Source organism: Malaclemys terrapin, chromosome 1 (assembly GCF_027887155.1).
Source record: "Malaclemys terrapin pileata isolate rMalTer1 chromosome 1, rMalTer1.hap1, whole genome shotgun sequence".
Classification (NCBI taxonomy): Eukaryota; Metazoa; Chordata; order Testudines; family Emydidae; genus Malaclemys; species Malaclemys terrapin.
In genome coordinates, this window is record NC_071505.1 from 14,458,346 (window position 1) to 14,479,779 (window position 21,434).

General features: G+C 40.7%; 1 protein-coding gene across 6 annotated transcripts in view; it reads right to left on the reverse strand.

The window, feature by feature from the left end:
• UPF2 (UPF2 regulator of nonsense mediated mRNA decay) overlaps positions 1–21,434 on the reverse strand; it is a 121,268-nt gene that overhangs the window by 48,525 nt on the left and 51,309 nt on the right. For all 6 annotated transcript variants that reach the window (XM_054016491.1, XM_054016486.1, XM_054016480.1 and 3 more), the window contains 4 exons: positions 9,613–9,798; positions 7,384–7,587; positions 6,387–6,662; positions 4,675–4,858 (listed from right to left, as the gene is read on the reverse strand). In XM_054016491.1, the coding sequence (XP_053872466.1) occupies positions 4,675–4,858; positions 6,387–6,662; positions 7,384–7,587; positions 9,613–9,798 (850 nt within the window). The remainder of the gene's footprint in view (positions 1–4,674; positions 4,859–6,386; positions 6,663–7,383; positions 7,588–9,612; positions 9,799–21,434) is intronic.

The window sequence follows — 21,434 nt, forward strand, 5'->3', positions numbered from 1 at the left end:
GCAAGTATGCAAGCTTGGGTTTCCATGGACAGATTACTATAAAGAACTGTAACACTTTTAAATAGCACCTGAAGTTTAATGAAAAGAAATATATTTAAAGCTGTTCCAGTTTCACCCCCCAACATCCACTTACACTGGATGAGTTAAAAATCAAGGAGAGCAAGAGTTGCTACTGAGGAGTGAGCACCAGAAAAGCAATCTTCAGAGAAAAGGGAACTGTGTAGGGAATACAGAGCCTAACGAAGGTATTGGCAGAGGTAAAGGGAATGTGACTAGAATGGGAGAAAGGGTGATGAGAGCAAAGAGTACTACTAGTTTTTGCTTCCATGCCAGCCTATTTAGAGAGCAAGCAGCCAACCCATCAGACTAGTAAAATCCTTTTAACTAGCATCTCCACCACATAGAAAACAAAACAAAAAAACTTAATAATGGTGAGAGCAGGTAGCAGCAATCTTCCCTCTGTCATACTGATTAAATGCCAAGCAAAGATGTTGAGGAGCACTATGCTTGCTCGACTTGCTATCATACGAACAAGAAATATAATAATAATCCTAGCCACTTGTGATCATTACAAATCACAAGCGTTTTTGCTAGAGTAGGACTATTAACCTTTTAGTCTGGATTAAATTTCCATTTTGACAGTTACCATAAATTTAGGCAAGCAGAGTGTCTTTCCTACACAATAATTTCAACTAGACACTATATTCCTCCTCACTACATGTCAAGCTGCTGCACCAAACTGTTACATGTTCATTTCCAACCGTGTATAGGCTCCTCTCGTATGTACATGTAAATAATTTGTAAAGTTCTTCAGGATGTCTTATTCTTATATTTATGCCACAAATCTAGCGATAGATAGGCATATGTGTGAAAGTACAAAATATTTTAACACAGGCTAGAACAGTGTCAAGTAAATAGTACAAATTTTTTTTGGTCATATACCCATTTTAATTACTGGAATATTTCCCGAATCTCAGAAATAAATCCATAGAAATACTAATCTGACAAAATTACTAAAATCATGTAGGAATAGATTATGATTTGGAGTTTGGTCAGAACCCTCATTAAAACTATTCCAACAAAATCTTTTCCACTGAAAACATTTGCACCTATCTTAATAGCTTTCAAAGATCTGAACAGAGAAATACAGATAAGAATCTTCTATACTCTATGTATAGTCATATCAGCAAAGGATTAGTGACTATCCTACCATATGTGTATTTAACTAGGAGAAAAAGATATTGGAAACTCAATAGTTGCTCATTCAATAGCACCTTTAAAAATAACAACGGTGATCTGCCTGTCTGGTGCCACAATGAACACAATGGATGCCATTTCCCAAAACTGGCTCACTCATGCTCCAGGAATGAGGAGATCCCACTACTGTACTGGATGCAACTGATCTACAGAAAATGGTTCAGAGGGTGGAAATTACTTTGACTTACAGCAGAAACTGCTGGGCATCTTTGAAAGGAATTTATTAAAATGCATATAATTAGTCATAATTTGCCTTTTGGGGGGAGTTAGAGATCATAAAAGCACTAGTTTAGATCATACCATGAGGAAGGGAAATTTTTTTTACCTAAAATGGTTTCCATTCCAAATTTGTTTTTTTCTTTCTGATCATCATAACATATATAAGGAAGTCAAAGTCTGATATTAATACTAAATTATATTTGAAGAATTTTAATTAAATGAATAGCACAGTGAACAAAATGCAAATTCCTCTTAAAAATAAAAGTCAATGCATAATTTCTCCATATATTGACCCTTAAATTAAGGGATTACGTTGAGAATTGAACTGATTTAACTAGAAGTAGCGTGGATCAAGTTCTTTGCCTATAAATTAATACTCGTAAGTGAAAAAATCCACAAAAAAGCCTCTAGTAAAACAGGGCTTCCAATTAGAAATTAAAAATTATAAAATAAATCCGTTCAACGACTGAATACATTAACAGCCAATGGCACTGCATAAATTTTTTTTTTTTAATGCATCATTGCCCTAGTGTTTCTAGATATAAACATTAGGGAGTGTTTGGTCAATTGAGCTGTGGGGTCCCCATGGCCTGGTGTTTGCTCCTGATGCTAACTAATTTCAACACAGATAACTTTGGAGTGTTTCATAAATGTACACCACTGTAGTTGGAACAAGAACAGGTTTACCTTTTAGTAACTCACAAATGCAGCACTAGTTTCCATATGCTCTTTAAAGAAAGCAGTCTATGAATCCAGTTTAACAGAAGCATAAAGAGAACAGAAGTAATGTTTACATTTAGCATAAGTAAGGGAGTCACATTCTCATCGAGTAATTTCCTCCACTGAAAACTGTGAGCCTATTTATGAGCATTCCAAGGAAAATATAAAAGATTAAAAATGTCTGACAGTCAGCTTTCTAGAAATAGAGCTGTGGTCAGTAAACAGAATAGCAAACAGGTTCCCTTGTTTTACTGTAGTTCCAGACTATTCCAGTTTGACAAGAATTGCTATTGCCATGCCTAACATAAGAGTAAGCCAACATGTGTCTTGGAAAATACAGGATTATACTGAACCGTTTCAACCCAGTGAATAAAGAATACTGTAACTCCACACGACACAACTGTCATTTCTTCCTCTCATGCAGACCACCAGTAGCAGTTCCTTGAGGACTTTTATCCAGCAGAACTTTTTTGCATCCTGAAGGGAAGGAATTTCTTCCAGAAAGCCATTGTGTCAACCACTTCCTAAAGTCTCTTAAAGAGTGACTTAGTTTGTCTCCAGATCTGCTTGCTACTTACTAAATATTCCAAAAGTTCAAGCAATAGTATTTCTTCTACTTTATTTCTGTAATACATCACTGTTAAAGACCACTGTTAATCTCTCTACATAGCAAACATTGGAACACTCATGACATTTTGTAGGCCTAGCCTTAAAGAGAAAGATACTACGTGGTCAAGTTTACCCTTCCTAGAGTGCTGAAAAAGATGCCCAAAGCACCATTTTCCTCATCTATTGAAGTATTCACTGGAGACAGGCTAACACCACACTTCTACGGATGAAAAGAACTGTATATTTCAAAGCTCTTCCAATAGGTGGTTTAGTAAATAATTTTATCTCCATTTTATGGAATGGTGTAAATGAGGGGCAGAGAGATTTTCTGAAATGCCGAAGGTGGCGTAGCAAAGTCAGGGATGTTACACAGATCTTGACACCCATCCTTATGCTTAGTCCACTGGAGCCCAGCTGCCCCTCTATATGCATTCTTGAGTGTGCCTATGGAGATACAAACAACAAATACACTAACACTCCTCATTGTCTTTCCTTGAAGACTATCAAGATGGTTTTCAATCAATTTAAGCTTCAACTGCTATGAGGCAAGTAATGCAGAAGGAAAACTGAATGAAAGGGGTCAAGGGAGTTGTCTAAGGTCACATGTCAAGACTGAGGAACAGAACTCAAATGACCCCCATTTTCACATAATATACACTAGACCACATTAGTAGGCACAACTGTTCATTTCAATGACTCGGTATTACAATACTCATTTCATGCTTATTTGAATGCCTTGTTCTTAGGTTTGCCGACTTGGTAATATTTAAAAACCGGACACTCCAACAGGAGTGCTGGAATCTCCCGTCCTGCCTCTTCCCCATAGGCCCCCTCCCCTGCATCCCTCGCTGCTTTTCCCCTCCCATCCCCACCTCCCGGGTCACGAGGGATTTTCCTGCAGAGCTGGGACCCAATGAAGGTAGGAGGTGGCCCCGGCTGAGTAGGAGGCTGGAACGGGTGATGACCTGGCGCCTCTCCCGCTCGTAGTAACCAGACATTGTCAGGTCCCCTTTTCAACCGGACTTTCCAGGCAAAAACCGGACACCAGGCCACCCTACTTGTTCTACAAGTCCAGTGTTTGACTGTAATGGTCCCATATACCTTAAAGGAGTCCAGGTAATAGAACCAATGGATATGCTTGTGTGTGATGAGCTACTCAGCCACCAGGACTGCTGGATGCACTAAATACTGTATCAAAGCAGCCAAAAGCTCTTGTGTACTAACAAAGTTAGAGTTGGTGGTTTTCCTTTTCCTTTTCTACCAGTCATCATAAATAAAAACCATAGTCACCTTCGTGTTTAGTGTTTCTTTAGATACATCAAATTAATATGTTACCCGGATTCAGAACAGGTCAGGAAATGCAGAAAAAGGTTAAAAAACACCCGAGGGATAGTTTTCAGAGTGGTAGCTCTTAGTCTGTATCAGCAAAAACAACGAGGAGTCCTTGTGGCACCTTAGAGACTAACCAAATTTATTTGGGCATAAGCTTTTGTGGGCTAAAACCTACTTCATCAGATACATGGAGTGGAAAATACAGAGGCAGGTATAAATACACAGCACATGAAAAGATGGGAGTTGCCTTACCAAGTCAGGGGGGTCAGTGCTAACAAGCCAATTCAATTAAGGTGCAAGTGGGCTATTCTCAAAGTTGACAAGAAGGGAGGAAAATCACTTTTGTAGTGCTAATGAGTTCAATGTAATCAAGGTGGCCCATTTCAAACAGTTGACAAGAAGGTGTGAGTAACAGCAGGGGGGAAATTAGTTTTTGTAGTGATCCATCACCGGGGGATAGTGATAGTAGTAGTAATAATAATAATAATGACAGCGTAAAAGACGAACAACTGGCTGTGATGATGTACTATTTCTTACCTAGTTTTATTAAGAATTCTCGTTCCAAATCTTGTACCTGCCTGACAGATTCTTCCAGAGAATTGCAGAGTTTTATCTTTGGTCTCAGCAGTTCTAGCGTATCACTGATCATATAGTCAATGTCAATAGGAAATGGATGGTCTTTTGTCCAAACGTCCAAATTCTTCTTCCACCAAACATACCTCTGAAATACAAAACATCCTCATGTTATATACGTAATGTACTTCATGTTGACTGAAGCTATTTTACCAAGAAAAAAAGACATAACCAAAACATTAAAGAAAATGTAGATGCATACAAGTCACTAAAAACATACTAAATTCATGTATCCTGCTAAAACAGTTTGAAACAATTCAAAGAAAATCCCTAAAATAAAAAAATCCATACAGAGTTTTAAAGTGACAATCCAGATTTTAAATTACATAACCAAATAAATCATCTACGGCAACTGAAAATATTATAAAAAATAGGAACAGAATGAAAATACCCTTTTTAGGGGCAGATTTTCAATGGGAAATGGGCACCTACCTGCCCTTTGTGAATTTCAAAATCCCTCTTTAATTCTTGTACAAATGCAGCCATACAAATCATATTCTTTTTTAAAAGGGAAGACATTTTTCACAAACAAGAGATTTGTTTTTACATTGTTTTATTTTTGAATGCAGTTTTTTTGTACATAATTCTACATTTGTACGTTCAACTTTCATGATAAAGAGATTGCACTACAGTACTTGTATTAGGTGAATTGAAAAATACTATTTCTTTTGTATTTTTACAGTGCAAATATTTGTAATCAAAAATAAATATAAAGTGAGCATTGTGCACTTTGTATTCTGTGTTTTAATTGAAATCAATATATTTGAAAATGTAGATCATGATTAATTTTTTTAATCAGTTGACAGCCCTAATGCCAATACTCCTCCACTGCAGTTATCTTTTAAATTCCCTGTTTTTCTTTTGTCCTTCTAAATTAAGTTAAAAAAGAGATTAACACAAGCACTCTAAAGTCCGTGAATGTTTCAGAATATTCCATGGAGTTACCATGGCATCATCCAGTTACATTTGACATTTTAATGCCATTTCAAAAATCTCTCATTAAAACTATGAACATCAGAAGGGATTTTAAAAAAATCATTACAGAGCTTGTAGAGTTCACAGTCAGGGCTGGTCTACACTGGGGCGGGCGGGGGGATCGACCCAAGATACGCAACTTCAGCTACACGAATAGCGTAGCTGAAGTCGAAGTATCTTGGATTGAATTACCTGGGGTCCAGACAGCGCGGGATCGATGGCCGCGGCTCCCCCGTCGACTGCGCTACTGCCGCTCGCTCTGGTGGAGTTCTGGAGTCGACGGTGAGTGCGTTCGGGGATCGATATATCGCGTCTTAACGAGACACGATATATTGATCCCGGATTAATCGATTGCTACCCGCCGATACGGCGGGTAGTGAAGACGTACCCTCAGGCCTCAACTCAGCAGAGTATTTAAGCATGTGCTCAACTTAAGCATGTGAATAGTCCCAGGGAAATCTACAGGACTGCTCATGTGCTTAAATTTAAACACATTTAAATCCCTTGCTGAATTGGAGCCCAAATGATAAAAACCTAAGTGTACAGATTCTAGATACTGTATAGATAAATCTTTAGGACCATGCGAAGATACACCCATCACCCAAAGTTAATTTTAAACACAAAGTTAAGTTTATTAATACCTGAAAGTACACAAGGAAGCAATCAAGCTTCCGTTTGCTGGAACCTCTGTCAAAATATTGCCCACAGGTATCAAGGATGGTGCAGACCAGTCTAATTCGAAAAAGATGTTCTGGAGGGTCCAGTGGACTAGCAGTACCATCAGGGTTCACACCAAATGATGTAAATGAATATAGAGTTCGAAATATTACAGCTGACTCGACCATTCGGTAATTGTAAAGTTCTCCCAAGAACTTGGCACTGCTGATCCGTCGCTGATTAAACTTTGGCTGGTTAACCTTGAACAAAACCCAACATTTACTAGTTTAGTGCAAAACACACATTTACTTTTATACATGTGGACACAATAGGAATTACTAAGGAGCCTTACAGTCTCCATTACAGAAATGTAAACTAAAAAAGTATGTTTTTGCTTTAAATAATATTGTCACTCCTTGATATAATTTGTTACAATAGAGCCCAAAGTAACTCTGTGTTCTATCTATGTATTGCAGATAGCCATATAACCTGGCCAATCAATAGATATCATAAAGGTTTGAATGAAGCCCAGTCCTGTATTATTTAAAAGAATTTTTCTGGAATTTGGCTTTTTTTTTTAAAACATATCTAGAAAAATCTTTTGATAGCTGTGAGCTCTATCAAATTATGGACTTCCAAAGAAAATGATATGAAAATCCATGGCTTCAGACATTTAAATACTAGACTAGAAAAGCATTATAAATAGTGCATAGGGAACAATCTTACTATGGCAAGGGAATGAAGTAACTACCCTAATAACCCTCTCTCATTTTATTCTGACTTTATGATTGATTTTAAAGAAAGCAGCTGGCAGGTAGGTAGAAAAGTAATCAATCAAGCAATGAAAAACATTTTCCATAATCTCTATTTCTATTTTTAAATTATATTTAGAAATGTTTTATTTTAATGTTTCTGTGAAACAAGTGAATTAACTTATAATATATATATATATATATATATATATATATATATATATTTTACCTCCATGCCTAGGCGAATATCCTCTAGCACTCCATCCACAACATGAATTCCAACATCCTCTTGGTAAAGTACCAACCCTGCTAAGAGGTTAGCTACACAGTGAATACTATTGTATTTCACATTCCAGATGTTGATCATACAACATATAACATAATCTTTCACTTCAGGATCCTGCCAGGGCAATTTGCGCATCTGTCTCAGGACCTAAACAGGATTTGTAAAACACAATTAACAAGTCAGTAGGCAAAGTTGGGTGGATTTATGTGTAAATGGAATCAATTATATCTTATAGTCATTACAAATGCCACCCCCAAATAATATTTGTGGCCTCTTTCTAAAGAAATACCCTCACTTATTCAGAAGTGGATTCGTGTGTTACCCAAATGAAGTAAATCTAATGGATATATATCCCAAGCCATGGGTACCTAATCTAAACCTTACTCCATGAGAAGACTGGTGGTCCTTTCCAGCTTGTAATTTATCGAGGCACTCTCAATCATTCAGGAAGCCAGTAAGAAATCATGTTACTGGGAGTAGAAAGGTTTAGAACAACTACCTCACTACAAACCCCAAGTCCATCTTCTTTTGAAAGGCTCAGATAGCAGGAAGCACCACTTCATCAGTGAAGCTGGCACTTTATCCCCTTTTTCCTAAAATCCATGGAAATTAGCGGATACTTGTAATGGGACTCAGAAGAGCAGCACTATAATATTGGAACGGCACTGAAAAAAATCTAAGATTAAAACAAAATTCTACACTTCTCTTGAACAAAATAAACAGAGTCACAACTTAAGTAAAGCTGATCTGAAACCAAACATGAACCTTAACATCTAAGCTACGCATAGAAATTGTTTTAATGTGGAAAGTGAAGACTACAGAATAAAAACAAGGAGTTCAATATACCCTGAACTTTTAGGGTTAGATTCTCAACTGGCATAAACTGGTGGAGTTCCATTGCTGCTAACGAATCTCCACCAATTTACACCAACAGAGGATCTGATCCTTAATTTATATACGGGTGTTATTTATTTTGCCTTGTACTATTAAAAGCATAAAGGGAGACAGAAACCTAGACCACTTATAAAAAGGTACGGAATACATTTGGGCTGACTTAATGCAAACACTGTGCAGGATGGAAACACCTCTCCCAGATGCTTTGGTACCGTATTCACTCAGCACTGGATATCTAACACAGTGATTCTCAACCAGGGGTACATGTACCCCTTGGGGTACGCAGAGGTCTTCCAGGGGGTACATCAACTCATTTAGATATTTGCCTAGTTTTACAACAGGCTACATAAAAAGCACTAGCAAAATCCATACAAAAATTTCATACAGACAATGAAATATTTATATGGCTCTATATACTATACACTGAAATGGAAGTACAATATGTATATTCCAGCTGATTTTATAATGATATGGTAAAAATGGGAAAGTAAGCAATTGTTCAGTAATAGTGTACTGTGACACTTGTATTTTTATGTCTGATTTTGTAAGCAGTTTTTAAGTGAGGTGAAATGTGGGGGTATGCAAGATAAATCAGACTCCTGAAAGAGGAGTCTGGAAAGGTTGAGAACCACTGGTCTAATAGACATCCAAGATTATACCCCAGAGATACTGTAGACTCTCCCTGCAGACGTCTTAGAATAAGACTGGTGTACCTTTAGAGTTTGAGAGCCTCATCACCCAGCGTGACTTGATGAGAAACCACAGTGTTCTTTTCTGGGACTTGTATATTCTCCGACCTACTCCTCGTCTCTTCCTGGAAGACTAAAATCATGGCTGGAGCTCTACCTGGACATCCCCATTGACTCACCTTAAAATATCTTGCCTTGTTAGCATGCACATGGCCTCTGATTTTAATAGCTCAAACAGTGTGCCCGTCTCTAATATAATCCTGATCCAGAAGCAGTTTCTCCTCTCCTGGGAGTATTAAACATTAATCTCAACCCTGCCCTCAGACACTTGCTGTGTTCCAACTTTCTTGGATCCTTCAAAACATATGTCAGATCTGGATAATTCAAAACCTCTTCCCATCTTTTCAACCTCAATCATTTATATGGGTCAAGCAGAAGCCTTCTTTCCTAGCAACAACTCATCCTTTCACTCTCAGGTTCTAAATGAGTACCTATAATTATTGTTCTTGTAATAAATAATTTAAGAGGAAGAGTTGTGTCATGTCACACGTACTGCCATCTACCACATCAAGATTTCACATGGATTCACCTTCTCAGTGGTGACCTTGGAGAGATCCTTGTAAAGAAGCTTACGAATATACTCCTGCAGAGGTGGGCGTTTCTTCCTCACAGTTTTTTCAGCAGGAGGGGGATTACAGTAGTAGTACGCATTCTCCACCATTGTGACATACCGTGCGTCGAGATGCATGGCTTGTTTCTTTCTCATCATTTGTTCCTAGAAACAAATAAAACTTATGTGAAAAATGTTTCTCATGAAGCTATTAAATTTCCCTCATGCCAAAAGTCTTCATAGTGTAAGTGATGGGTGGTTGGAGGCAGAGTGCAGAGAAATAAATTACAAGTATGTTGCTTGTGATGGTTGGGGGTAGAACTCAACAGCCCTAGGGCTAATTTCCAGTTTTTGTCTTATGTTCCTAAAGCTCATGCTTCAGGGTTTCGGCTGGCAACTGGGAGAGGTCAGGAAGAGATTGTTTTCCCTGCAATGTATTCTGGAAGGTTTTTAAAATCTCCTTCCTCAGAAGCATCAGGGACAGCCAAAACTGGAGATGGGACATGGGGCTGGGTGGGCTAGGGCTTTGAGGTGGCACCAAGCATTCTTGCACTCTCAGGGGCTTGGCTGGCTGGTTCTTGCTCACACTTTCAGGGTCTAACTCATCGCCATATGTGGGGTCAAAAAGGAATTTGCTCCTAGGTCAGACTGGCAATGACCTTGGGGTTTTTTCGCCTTCCTCTATAGCGTGTGGGCATGGGTCACATGCCAGGACTATCTGAGTATTTCTAATTCAATAATTTCCCTGCCATTGGAGGGCCCTTAAGCACTGGTGAACCTCAGTCCCTCCTAGTCGCACGTAAGTCTAGTTTCCTGTGGGCCTCATTTACTTTGGACTCATTTCCGTTATTGGGTTTAGTGTGCAGGTCCTGGGTGATGGTGGTGGCCTATGATATACTGGAGGTCAGACTAGATGATCAGTGGTCCCTTAAACTTTATGACTATGACAATTTTTTTTTGCAGCCATCTTAAAAACGCAGGTGAAAGCTTGAAATTAAGCAGTTCATTCCGCATGACCATCGTAAAGCTCATTTAATTTTCATCTATGTTTCTCTAAGGATCATATGAAGAGGATTTAAGAGACATTTAAGTTTTATCTTAGTGAAACTTATAAAGCTCCTATTTATTCATATTATGATTCTACTTAATAAGCTTTTCAGTTACTAAACATAAATTCTGTGATTGTACAGTGATTAGCACAATGGGGCCCCGGTCTATGATTAAGGCCCCTAGGTACTACAGTAATACAAATAAAAAATGAGTTGAAATATTATTTAAATTAGCACAGTCAATCAATAAAGACTTCTTACACACTTTTTACAACATGGTGAGAATCAGCAAAAATTAAACTGGGATTCCATATTTACTTTCAATGGTATAACCTCTGGTATTTATATTTCCCATTGTATACTCCAGTGTTGGCAGCTAGATTTTGGGATGACAAGATACTAGATCGCAAATAGAATACCACAGTACATGACTAGGGCCTAAAGGTATCACCTAACTTTGGATGATTATGTATTAAGAAACCAAATAGGAATCAATCACACCATTTAAGGATGTATCCAAATCTTAGCTTGCCTATGCATAGTAACCTAGAGCATCAAATCTAGCTATCATCAAAACTCAGGTTTCCAGTACTTTTTCATTCCCACATACAAAAGCTGTTAGTGAAGCCCAAGTGGTCTAGTCAAAGAGAAGAATAGTTTACATTCTTTCACTGTAGTCTTGCCCTGCTAATCAGAAAAGTCTAGAAGGAGGTTGAAGATCATGAGAGCAATAGGTAATGCAGCCCAATATCCATCTAGACAGTCTTTTTTAAGAGATTGAGGATCCCTTAGATCTGTCCGCAATAGAGAGAAATTGTCTGGGAGACTCCTTGAAGGGCTTAGTCTATCTAAATATAAGGCTAATGATCTCCTGACATTGAGCGTGTGTAATGTCGCCTTCCTTTTGTCCCAGTGTGGTTTCAGAAAGAAGATTGGGAAGTGGATAATCCAGTTTATATGGAAGTGCAAAGATATTTTCAGTAGAAACCTTGTGTAGCGGGGTGGACACCCGCTCCTGCCCTGAAGGGCTTGAAATCAGCCCCGAAAGAAGGCTGCAGGGGTAAAAGCAGCCCTGGAGAGGGCTGCAGCTCTAAAAGCTGGGCTGATTGGGGAGGCGGCTGCAGCTGGGCCACACCCCAATCAGGCCACAGCTGGCCTGTATAAAAAGGCTGGGAGCCAGGAGCTCAGCACTCTCTCTCTGCCTTTAGAGGGAGAAGGGCCTGGCTGCTAGGGAGCGTACATGTGTACCTACGGTAGAGCGGGGCTGGGGGAAAGGCCAAAGGAGCTGGGGAGCTCTGGCCTAGGAAAACCCCAGACTGCAGGCCTGGTAAGGCCTATTAGGTACTGGGTTGCAGGGGGCAGCCCACGGGTAGGCAGAGGCAGCAGGTCCAAACACCTTTGCCTGTGATGAGTGGCTGATACACTGCAGTCTGCCCCAGTGAACAGGGGCTAAGTGATGACTGGCAATAGCCAAGACTGAGGCGAAGTGGGGATAGTGGGTGGGGGTTCCCCTGGGAGGGGGAGACCCAGAAGTGTGGGGTTACTGCCAGGAGGCAGCACCCCAGATAATGGGGCACTGGGTCCTGGGAGGGACACAGGGGCCAGAGTGAGGTAAAGTGTACCACCAGCCTGCAGAGGGTGCTCCGGAGCTTGGACGAGCTAAGTCCTGAGATCGACCAGCAGGAGGTGCCACAGGGGTGAGTCCACACCCTTACACCTTGGGTGTGGTCATAGTGTAACCTTGTCTTTGAAAAAGACTGTAAGGGATGAGGGTCTCTCTCCCACACTTCGAGCAGAAGTAAGGCTACTAGAAATGTAGTTTTCCTAGAGAGGTGTAGAAGTGAGGAGGTGGTCATGGGTTCAAAGGGGGGGGATCTGGTTAGACACCTGAGGACAAAGTTGAGGTCCCATGTCAGTACAGGTCACCTGGATTTGTGGGAAGAGGTTACCCGTGCCCTTGATGGGGTGAACCAGTGGTTATACTGAGCTTAGACTTTCAGAAAGCCTTTGACAAGGTCCCTCACCAAAGGTTCTTAAGCAAAGTAAGCGGTTATGGGATAAGAGGGAAGGTCCTCTCATGGATCAGTAACTGGTTAAAAGATAGGAAACAAAGGGTAGGAATAAATGGTCAGTTTTCAGAATGGAGAGAAGTAAATAGTGGTGTCCCCCAGGGGTCTGTACTGGGACCAGTACTGTTCAATGTATTCATAAATGATCTGGAAAAAGGGTGAAACAGTGAAGTGGCAAAATTTGCAGATGATACAAAACTACTCAAGATAATTAAGTCCAAATCAGACTGCAAAAAGTCACAAAGGGATCTCACTAAACTGGGTGACTGGGCAACAAAATGGCAGATGAAATTCAATGTTGAGAAATGCAAAGTAAAAACAATCTCAACTATAAATATAAAATGATGGGGTCTAATTAGCTGTTACCACTCAAGAAAAAGATCTTGGAGTCATTGTGACTAGTTCTCTGGAAACATCCACTCAATGTGCAACGGCAATCAAAAAAGCGAACAGAATGTTGGGCATCATTAGGAAAGGGATAGATAATAAGACGAAAAAAATATATTGCCTCTATATTAATCCATGGTATGCCCACATCTTGATTACTGTGTGCAGATGTGGTCATCTCATCTCAAAAAAGATATACTGGAATTGGAAAGGGTTCAGAAAAAGGCAACAAAAATGATGAGGGGTATGGAACAGCTTCTGTATGAGGAGAGATTAACGAGACTGGGACTTTTCAGCTTCGAAAAGAGATGACTAAGGGGCAATATGATAGAGGTCTATAAAATCATGACTGGTGTGGAGAAAGTAAATAAGGAAGTGTTATTACACAAGAACTAGGGGGCACCAAATGAAATTAATACGCAGCAGGTTTAAAAACAAACAAAAGGAAGTATTTCTTCATACAATGTGGAGTCAACCTGTGGAACTCTTTGTGAGAGGATGTTGTGAAGGCCAAGACTATAACAGGGTTCAAAAAAGAACTAGATAAGTTCATGGAGGATAGGTCCATCAATAGCTATTATCCAGGATGGGCAGGGATGCAAAATCAACCATACCAACAAGGTGGGCCGTGTCTCTAGTTGCAGTAAGCTGGTTCTGCAGAGGTTTCTGGTTGGCTTGGTCCCTGGTAATAGAATGGAGAGCCTTCAACAGAGACTGAAGAGAAACTGTTGTTGTCGTCGTCGTCCTCCTCCTCCGGCAGAGGTGGAGCAGTTATGGATGCTGAGGGAGACTCCATCAGTACAGCACGCATGCCAGGAAAGTGAGATGGGATTGGTACTTAGAACCTGTCGGTGACAAGCAAGGGCAATTCAGGCGTTTCTTAAACCAGCAAGTCCCAAGAAAATCAGAATTCCTGCTGTACTGGAATGGTGGGCAGTACCGTTGAGGTAAGATGAGCGGAAGTAGCCAATATAGAAGGAACCAATGGTACTGGAGGTCTCCTGTGCTCCGATGAATGACTAGAAGGTGTTGATCTGGTCTTTTGCAGAGCCAAAATACTTGGTACCCAAGTCCTACAGTACTCTGTCATTATCGATTTAGAGGAACTGGTTTTCTCTCTACCACTCCATTCACTCGATGGTACCAATCTTCTGGAGCCTGAACCTTTGGAGTCTTTAGATTTGCTGGCCATACCTGTACCTGAGGACCCAGCAGCCTTGTGGGTGCCGAGTCGGAGATCAGTTGGTGCCCCTTGTTGGGGATTGTCTCTTTGCAGCAGATTCTCTACCCAGAGAATTTGTAGCCCACTTTTTGAGAGGAATTCAAAGATTTAATCTTCGAAGCCGCTGGAGAGTGTTGAGCCAAGGAAGTCAATAGACTCAGCCTAATCAGGGACCACTGTATGGCGGGTTCCTGGGCCAGGATCAGAGGCTGGTCAGAGTGAACTTTCTACCATTAGTAGCTGGAGTTTTAGCTCAAGGTTCTTTCCGGCTCTTGATTTTAATTTAAGGCAGAAAGTACACCTCTGAGGCATGTGTGACTCCCCGAAGCGGTGAATGTGGTGGGAATGCCCATCACGGATCAGGATTGCTTCAGAGCAGGAGAAGCAACATTTAAACCTGGGAGAGCCAGGCATGCTCTGTCCGGGTTTCACTTCCCCAAAAGGAAGAGACAAGGAAAAATAACTAAGGACAGTGAGTTAGCTATTCTAATAACAAGAGGGAGAAAAAAAAAAAAAAAGAGGTTGTGTATGGGGGGAGAAGGTTCAGGAAAAAAAAGGAAAAAAGGGGGAGTAGTAACACAAACTAATGGAAACTCTATGAACTAACACTAACTCGAACCAGAAAGTAAGATGTAATTGAGATATTATCAATGTGGATGCTGCTGAGGCTCCATCGCAGGCTGAGGCGGTTGAGAAGGAACTGAGGGGGTGGTTTGCTCACCCAGCACTATCTAGCCCCAATGCAGGGTGTGAGATGGGGAAAGCACATGCAGGCCAAACAGACCCTATCTAAAATCTCTGATCTGAGGTGCAGGGGGCGCGAACACCTACTACTCGAAGAAGAAGGTGGTTTTCAGACCCCTTTGTGCTCTCAGACTTGTTATTAAATATATTCCTTTCTGTAAATGCCTTTGTTTCAATCTCTCTCTTTTTACATAGCAAAACCTAAGACAGGCAGCAGTACAGAAAAACAAACATGTCGGCGACTTAAAAATACTCATCATCGTCAGTATCAATCAGAGTAGAAAGTTCACTGCTGCACTGCAAAGACTAAAAAGACTGTTCCTTTTTGAATTAATACAGCAAGTCCTGTAGTCCTTTTAAAATGGTTTAGTACTAGCTCACTGAGCTATAATTTTTTGAAATTCTCCATGGGTCCTGATGCTATAAATTTGGGGGTTCTTTTAGAAGGGACGATGGGAAAAACTACCTAAATTTCAAAACATACCAACAATAAGACAGATACCAAAGAACAGGAATATTGGTGTCTGTGCTAGAGCTATAGGAGTATTTTAGATCAGCTGAGAAGTCTCTTTACATATATGCACGATATAGATCCATTTTTAGAGAGGAGTAAGATAAGAGCACAGATCTGGGAACCAGGGGCTCCAGAACTCGGATTTCAGCTCTGACACTTCCTCTGTGGACATCCCTGTCTGTTTTTCCAAGAGTAAAATGCTGACAATGCCTACTTACAATGGAGGAGTAAAATAAGAATTAATGTTACAAAGGAGCCTTCAAAATGAAAAACCTGAAGCGCCAACTAAATTTAAAAAATAGAACAGTGGTACCATCACAGGATGTGCATAAAGTACTCCTGGGGGCATTCTGCACCAAAAAAATAAAAATTCTGCACACTATCTTAAAATTCTGACATTTTTATTTGTCAAAATAACACTATATAATCATGCCAGTGTCAATTATTTTGGTAATTTATTTCAAAATATCTGTCAGCAAGTATGTCTAATAACAAAGACACACACAAATTCCCCTGGGTGTAGAGAGTTAAAGAAACTACTATGATAACCTAGTTCCTATTTCTCTGTCCCCTCCTCTCTCCCCCAGAGCCCAGCCAGGGGACCAGACACCCACAACGCGTCCCGCCCAGAGCCCACCTGCGGCCCCACCCCAGCCAATACACCCGAACCCTCTTCTCCTCAGAGCCCAGCTGCAGGCCCCTCCTTGCCCAGACGCCCGTCCCCCTTCCCTCCCAGAGCCCAGGGATCCAAGAGGGAAACATAGCCTGATGTCTCAGGCTTGCAAAGAGTTTCCTGCATGCCGCCCTCCTTCCCTCAGGGAACGCTGGAAACTGCAGCTGCCAGGAACCCTCTCCCTCTCCCCAGCACTGTCTTCTATGTGCAAGCTGGGCTCTGCCGAGTCCAGTGGCCCCTAGTGGTGGCTAACAGCACTGCAGCCCATTTTAGTGGGGGAAATGAAATTTTGTGCGCACGTTAATTTCTGCAAAATTCTGCATTGCGCAGTAGCACAGAATTCCCCCAGAAGCAGGGCCGGCGCAACCCATTAGGCGACCTAGGCAGTCGCCTAGGGCGCTACAATTTGGGGGGCGGCGACCGCGACGGTATTTCGGCGGCGGGACCTTCCGCTGCCTCTGTGTGTGTGTGGGGGGGGGGGGGGGGGGGCGGCCGCCTTTCGGGGTGGGACTTTCCGCCGCCTAGAGCGGCGGAAAAGCTGACAGCGCTCCTGCCCAGGAGTAATAAAGGACAAGCAAAGCATTTAAGCACATGTTAAACATCGAACACGTGATTAATCCCATTGACCTCTCTAGGACTATTCATGTGCTTAAAATTAAGCATACGTTTAAGTCCTATGCTGGATCAGCACCATAATAAGCCTATGAAATCATGTAATAATATTATAGCCATGATCTTTCCTTTCTTCTTTCCTTCACCATCTCCGCCCCACTTTGTTGCACTCACTTTTTAAATTAAGTTACAAACTTCTTCGATCAAGGACTGTGTATAGTAAAGTGCCTAACATGCTTTTGGTGCTGTATAAATAACAATTAGAAAGGAAGCAAGTCTAGTTGCTAAGGTACAGGAGGAGTTAGATGATCTGTGTTCTATTCCTGGCTCTGTCAGACTTCCTGAATTACTGCAAGTAAAATTCCCCCTCTGGGCCAGACAGTTTTCCTATCTGTAAATAGGTAACTGACTCACCTACCCCCCAGAGGCACTATATAGTTTAATTTAGAGGTGTTTTTATAACACCTGGATATCACTAAGGCTAGAAGGGGACATAGAAGATAAAGTATTATGACTGTACAATAACTAAAGACCTTTTCTTCAAAACCATGGTTATCAGGAGACAAATTTCTAATATTTCTTACTGAAAAACAAGATCAGAAAGGTACAACATGTGGATTTATTTTTTTCTTAGCATGTTATTCATTACCAGAGGTGTGTGCATTTAATAAAAAGAAAGAGTTTGTTTTCTTCACAGCCCAAAATACTAAATCATAGAATTTGTTGCTATGGAAATAACTTGTGTTGCACTTCACATCAGGAGATACCATGCTGAGACGAAAGCTTTATACAAATAATCCTCCCTAATACAGAAAAAACATAGAAAATACCAGCCCAAGCATATATCGTGATATAAAATGTTCTCATTTTTAAAGTTTCCTCCTCTATGAAAACTCATCTCAATCTGTAAAATAACGTATAGTAGTTCTGCTAATAATACAAGCCCCTAGTAGCTCTACAAGAAGCAGAAAGTGGCAGTTCGGGATTTATCCGGATTAAAAAAAAATTGAGTTCAGATGGATACTTGAGGAATTTCTTTATGTAAAATATAAAATAATGTAATCAAATGGACATTCGATTTTCTTCCACTTTGAAATCAGACATTTTCTTGCACATCAACCCAAAGGACTGTATAGACTTTGATGTGAAGGCAAGTACAATTATGAAATGAATGAGCTACAAAACAGACATTATACTATGAGAGAACACAACAAACACAACCAATATATATCAAAGGCAGTTTTTACTTATTTTTGCTACTCCTTTGCCATAAAATGAGACTCAACAATATTTCATCTCCAGAGATAGCTCCACAATGTCAGCTGAGCCCAGAACGAGCTACTACATGAGAAACAAGTTTAGATCTCAAGCCTTGACCTGCCAATCCCATGCCCTATAGTGCCCTCTTTAACGATCCCATGGCCCATTAGTGGGCAATTCTAATCAAATCTTTTCCAGCCTTCTTCTGCTGGTCACTGAGACACAGAGCCTTGGAAGGGAGTGAAAGTTAAAGAAAAAGGATTTTTAGGACTCAAAACATTCCCCCGGGAAAGAAAAAATTATCTTATTGTAACACTGACAGACCCCGCTCATTGGCCGGCAGGATTGACCTCTGGAGCTTAGCTCATGCTGTGGAGGCTCATGCAGTAAAAGCTAAGGCTGTAGAACAGACTCATTTAACTCTCTCTTTAAGTGGTCTCGCTGCCACTAGATGGGACAGAACACCACACCCAGGAGGTATGTGGGTTACATTATCACTACTCAGATTTTTTTTAATCTAGGCCAGGGGTCGGCAACGTTCAGCACGCGGCTCGCCAGGGTAAGCACCCTGGCGGGCCGGGCCAGTTTATTTACTTGCTGATGCGGCAGGTTCGGCCGATCGCAGCCCCCACTGGCTGCGGTTCGCCGTCCCGGGCCAATGGGGGCAGCGGGAAGCTGCGGCCAGCACATCCCTCGCCCACGCCGCTTTTTGCCGCCCCCATTGGCCCGGGACGGCGAACCGCGGCCAGTGGGGGCCGCGATCGGCCGAACCTGCCAGATCAGCAGGTAAATAAACTGGCCCGGCCCGCCAAGGTGCTTATCCTGGCGAGCCGCGTGCCATAGGTTGCCGACCCCTGATCTAGTCCTATGATTTCCAAGAACTTGTCCTCATTTCAATTTTCCACCTGGATCCTTGCATGTGATTGGTAGGAAATGATCCAGTTAGCTGCAGTGTGACTGCCAATTATTGTAAGACACAGCTAGTTGGAGACCTTATTACAAAATTTATGCTCAGCAGGAAAAGCTTAAGGCTAAAAAATATCCATCAGAACTCAAGAGGCCACAATTCTACATATTAGATACTGCTAAGAAAGGCTTTAAACCCGATTAGATTTTCCCTTGGGGTGGCCCCAAATTATTTGCTCTGAAAGTAATCCTTTTCACAGTTCACCTTTACTGCTAACATAAGCCTACAATCCAATTTGTATAATACTATTTAAGTAAAAAATTGGATTTGTGTGTTTACTGTAAGGCAGTACTAGAGCTTGTAGTGGCTACATCTACTTAATCTGCTATATTTCCAATTCATGAGATGTTTCAAATGCTTCTCTGCCATCTGCAACTTCCCACATCAAGACCTCCCTGTGTATAACAAGGGAAAATTACTCACCTGCAATTCTGAGCAGATTTTAACCACGGTTTCTGAAATGGTGAACATGGGTTGTCCTTGGCAATGCTTACAGTGAAACCACATTTAGTACTGATACAGCATGTGTTACCAGTGGGAACAGCTAACAATGGGGAATTTTTGTAGCACAGACAAGACCAAAAGTGAGCAATCAAGAAAGAACCTTGGGCAAAAGGTGTATTTTATTTATCTTGACTTGTAAACTTGTACTAACTACAAGTGATGCAACACAGCAAGAGTAATGTCTTTAAAAGGATAAAAGACCCATTTTGTTTTCCAAGCACATATACCAGATTGGGGAAGTGGACACATTTTACTGCTGAGCATAAGATACAGAAAACTGATCATACTATGCAAATACATTATTTTTTAAATTAATGGATCAGGGCTTGAACTGGAATCACATACAGGTATATAGCAAATACCTGCTTACCCCAACTGACAATTATGTTTACCCACTGTGATAATCAGCTACAGACACCCCAAAGGGAGAACAGAAGTTTTAAACCCCAGAAATGAACAGCTGAACCAAACAGTAACACTGTATTATTATACTATAAAAGTGTATCACGTAAGGTCTCTTACAAAAGTTTGTAATGTTCTGAACTTGCTGGTCATTATGAGATATATATATACACACACACTGTGGTTATGAAGCTATGTATTTATGCATACAGAAAACTGTGTTCGTAATCTGTACTACAATTTCAACTATACCTCACAGCAAGGAGAGGCACCTCCAGGTGTTTACACAAAACCAGTTCCAAGTAATGATCCTGGTCCAGCCAGGAAGAGACAATGGTGGACCATGAAAGTTAATGGAAAGACATTGAGACATCCCAGCTTTCAAATTAACTGAGGATTTCCACACACTGAATACACATGAGTCACCATGGACTAAGGAGAAAAAGGAAAAAAGCATTTTAAAAGCAAATTTGTGTCTGAGATTTGGCATCCAGAACCTGAAGGACAGTCTTGAAAGCAGGAGGCTCTCTGTGAAGGATGGATCCCAACTATTTCTAGAGGGTACGCTGGGAAAAAAACTGTTCAAAGGCAATTTTTGTCATTGAATCTTTCTTTATATCATGTTCAACTTAGTTATTTGGTCTCTTTAACCAGACCTTAAAATTGTTCTCCAGACCTGAAATCTTGGCATCATCTTAGAACTCAAAATTACAGACCAGAAACATGGAAGAAAAAAGTTAATCTCTCTCTATTTCAGCGTTTGTCCTCACATCAACACTGTCTCTGGTGACATCTCTTTTCATGCTTTAAGTATATCCATTTCAACAACTGCAATTCCCTCTTTCACAATCTTCATTAATCCTTTTCTCTTAAATTTAAGAGTTCAGATTTTGTTACTTTATTAAATAAGACCATCACTTCCACAACCTTCTTCCACTCCAATTAACAAGTTGCTCTCCTTGTTAATGAACTCTGAACTAACTTATTCCAAACTACTTCTCAACTCCTAGCTACTGGCTCCCCAGGCCACTCGCTCTAATTCCTCCAGTCTCATCCTCTGACTTCTTCCCATGACTCTGTATTGTCACTTTTAACTAAAATGCAATCCCCTTTTCTTCCAATAAACTAAATTCTCTGTAAGTCTTTCCGGTAAATGACAAGGATATTTATAAGTAACTGGAGTTCTCCAATAAACATGATATTCAGAAAGCCACCATCCTTGCACACGAAATATGAAAACACAGCCAGGTTGTATAGGTCAAAAAGGCATTTATGTCTACACTGTAACACTGGGCAGTGCTAAGTGTTTGTGTCAGCACATCATCATAAAAGATACAGACACTAAAGTGGAACTGTTGTGTGCCAAAGGAGTCAGAGTAATGTAACAGTGTTAAAGTT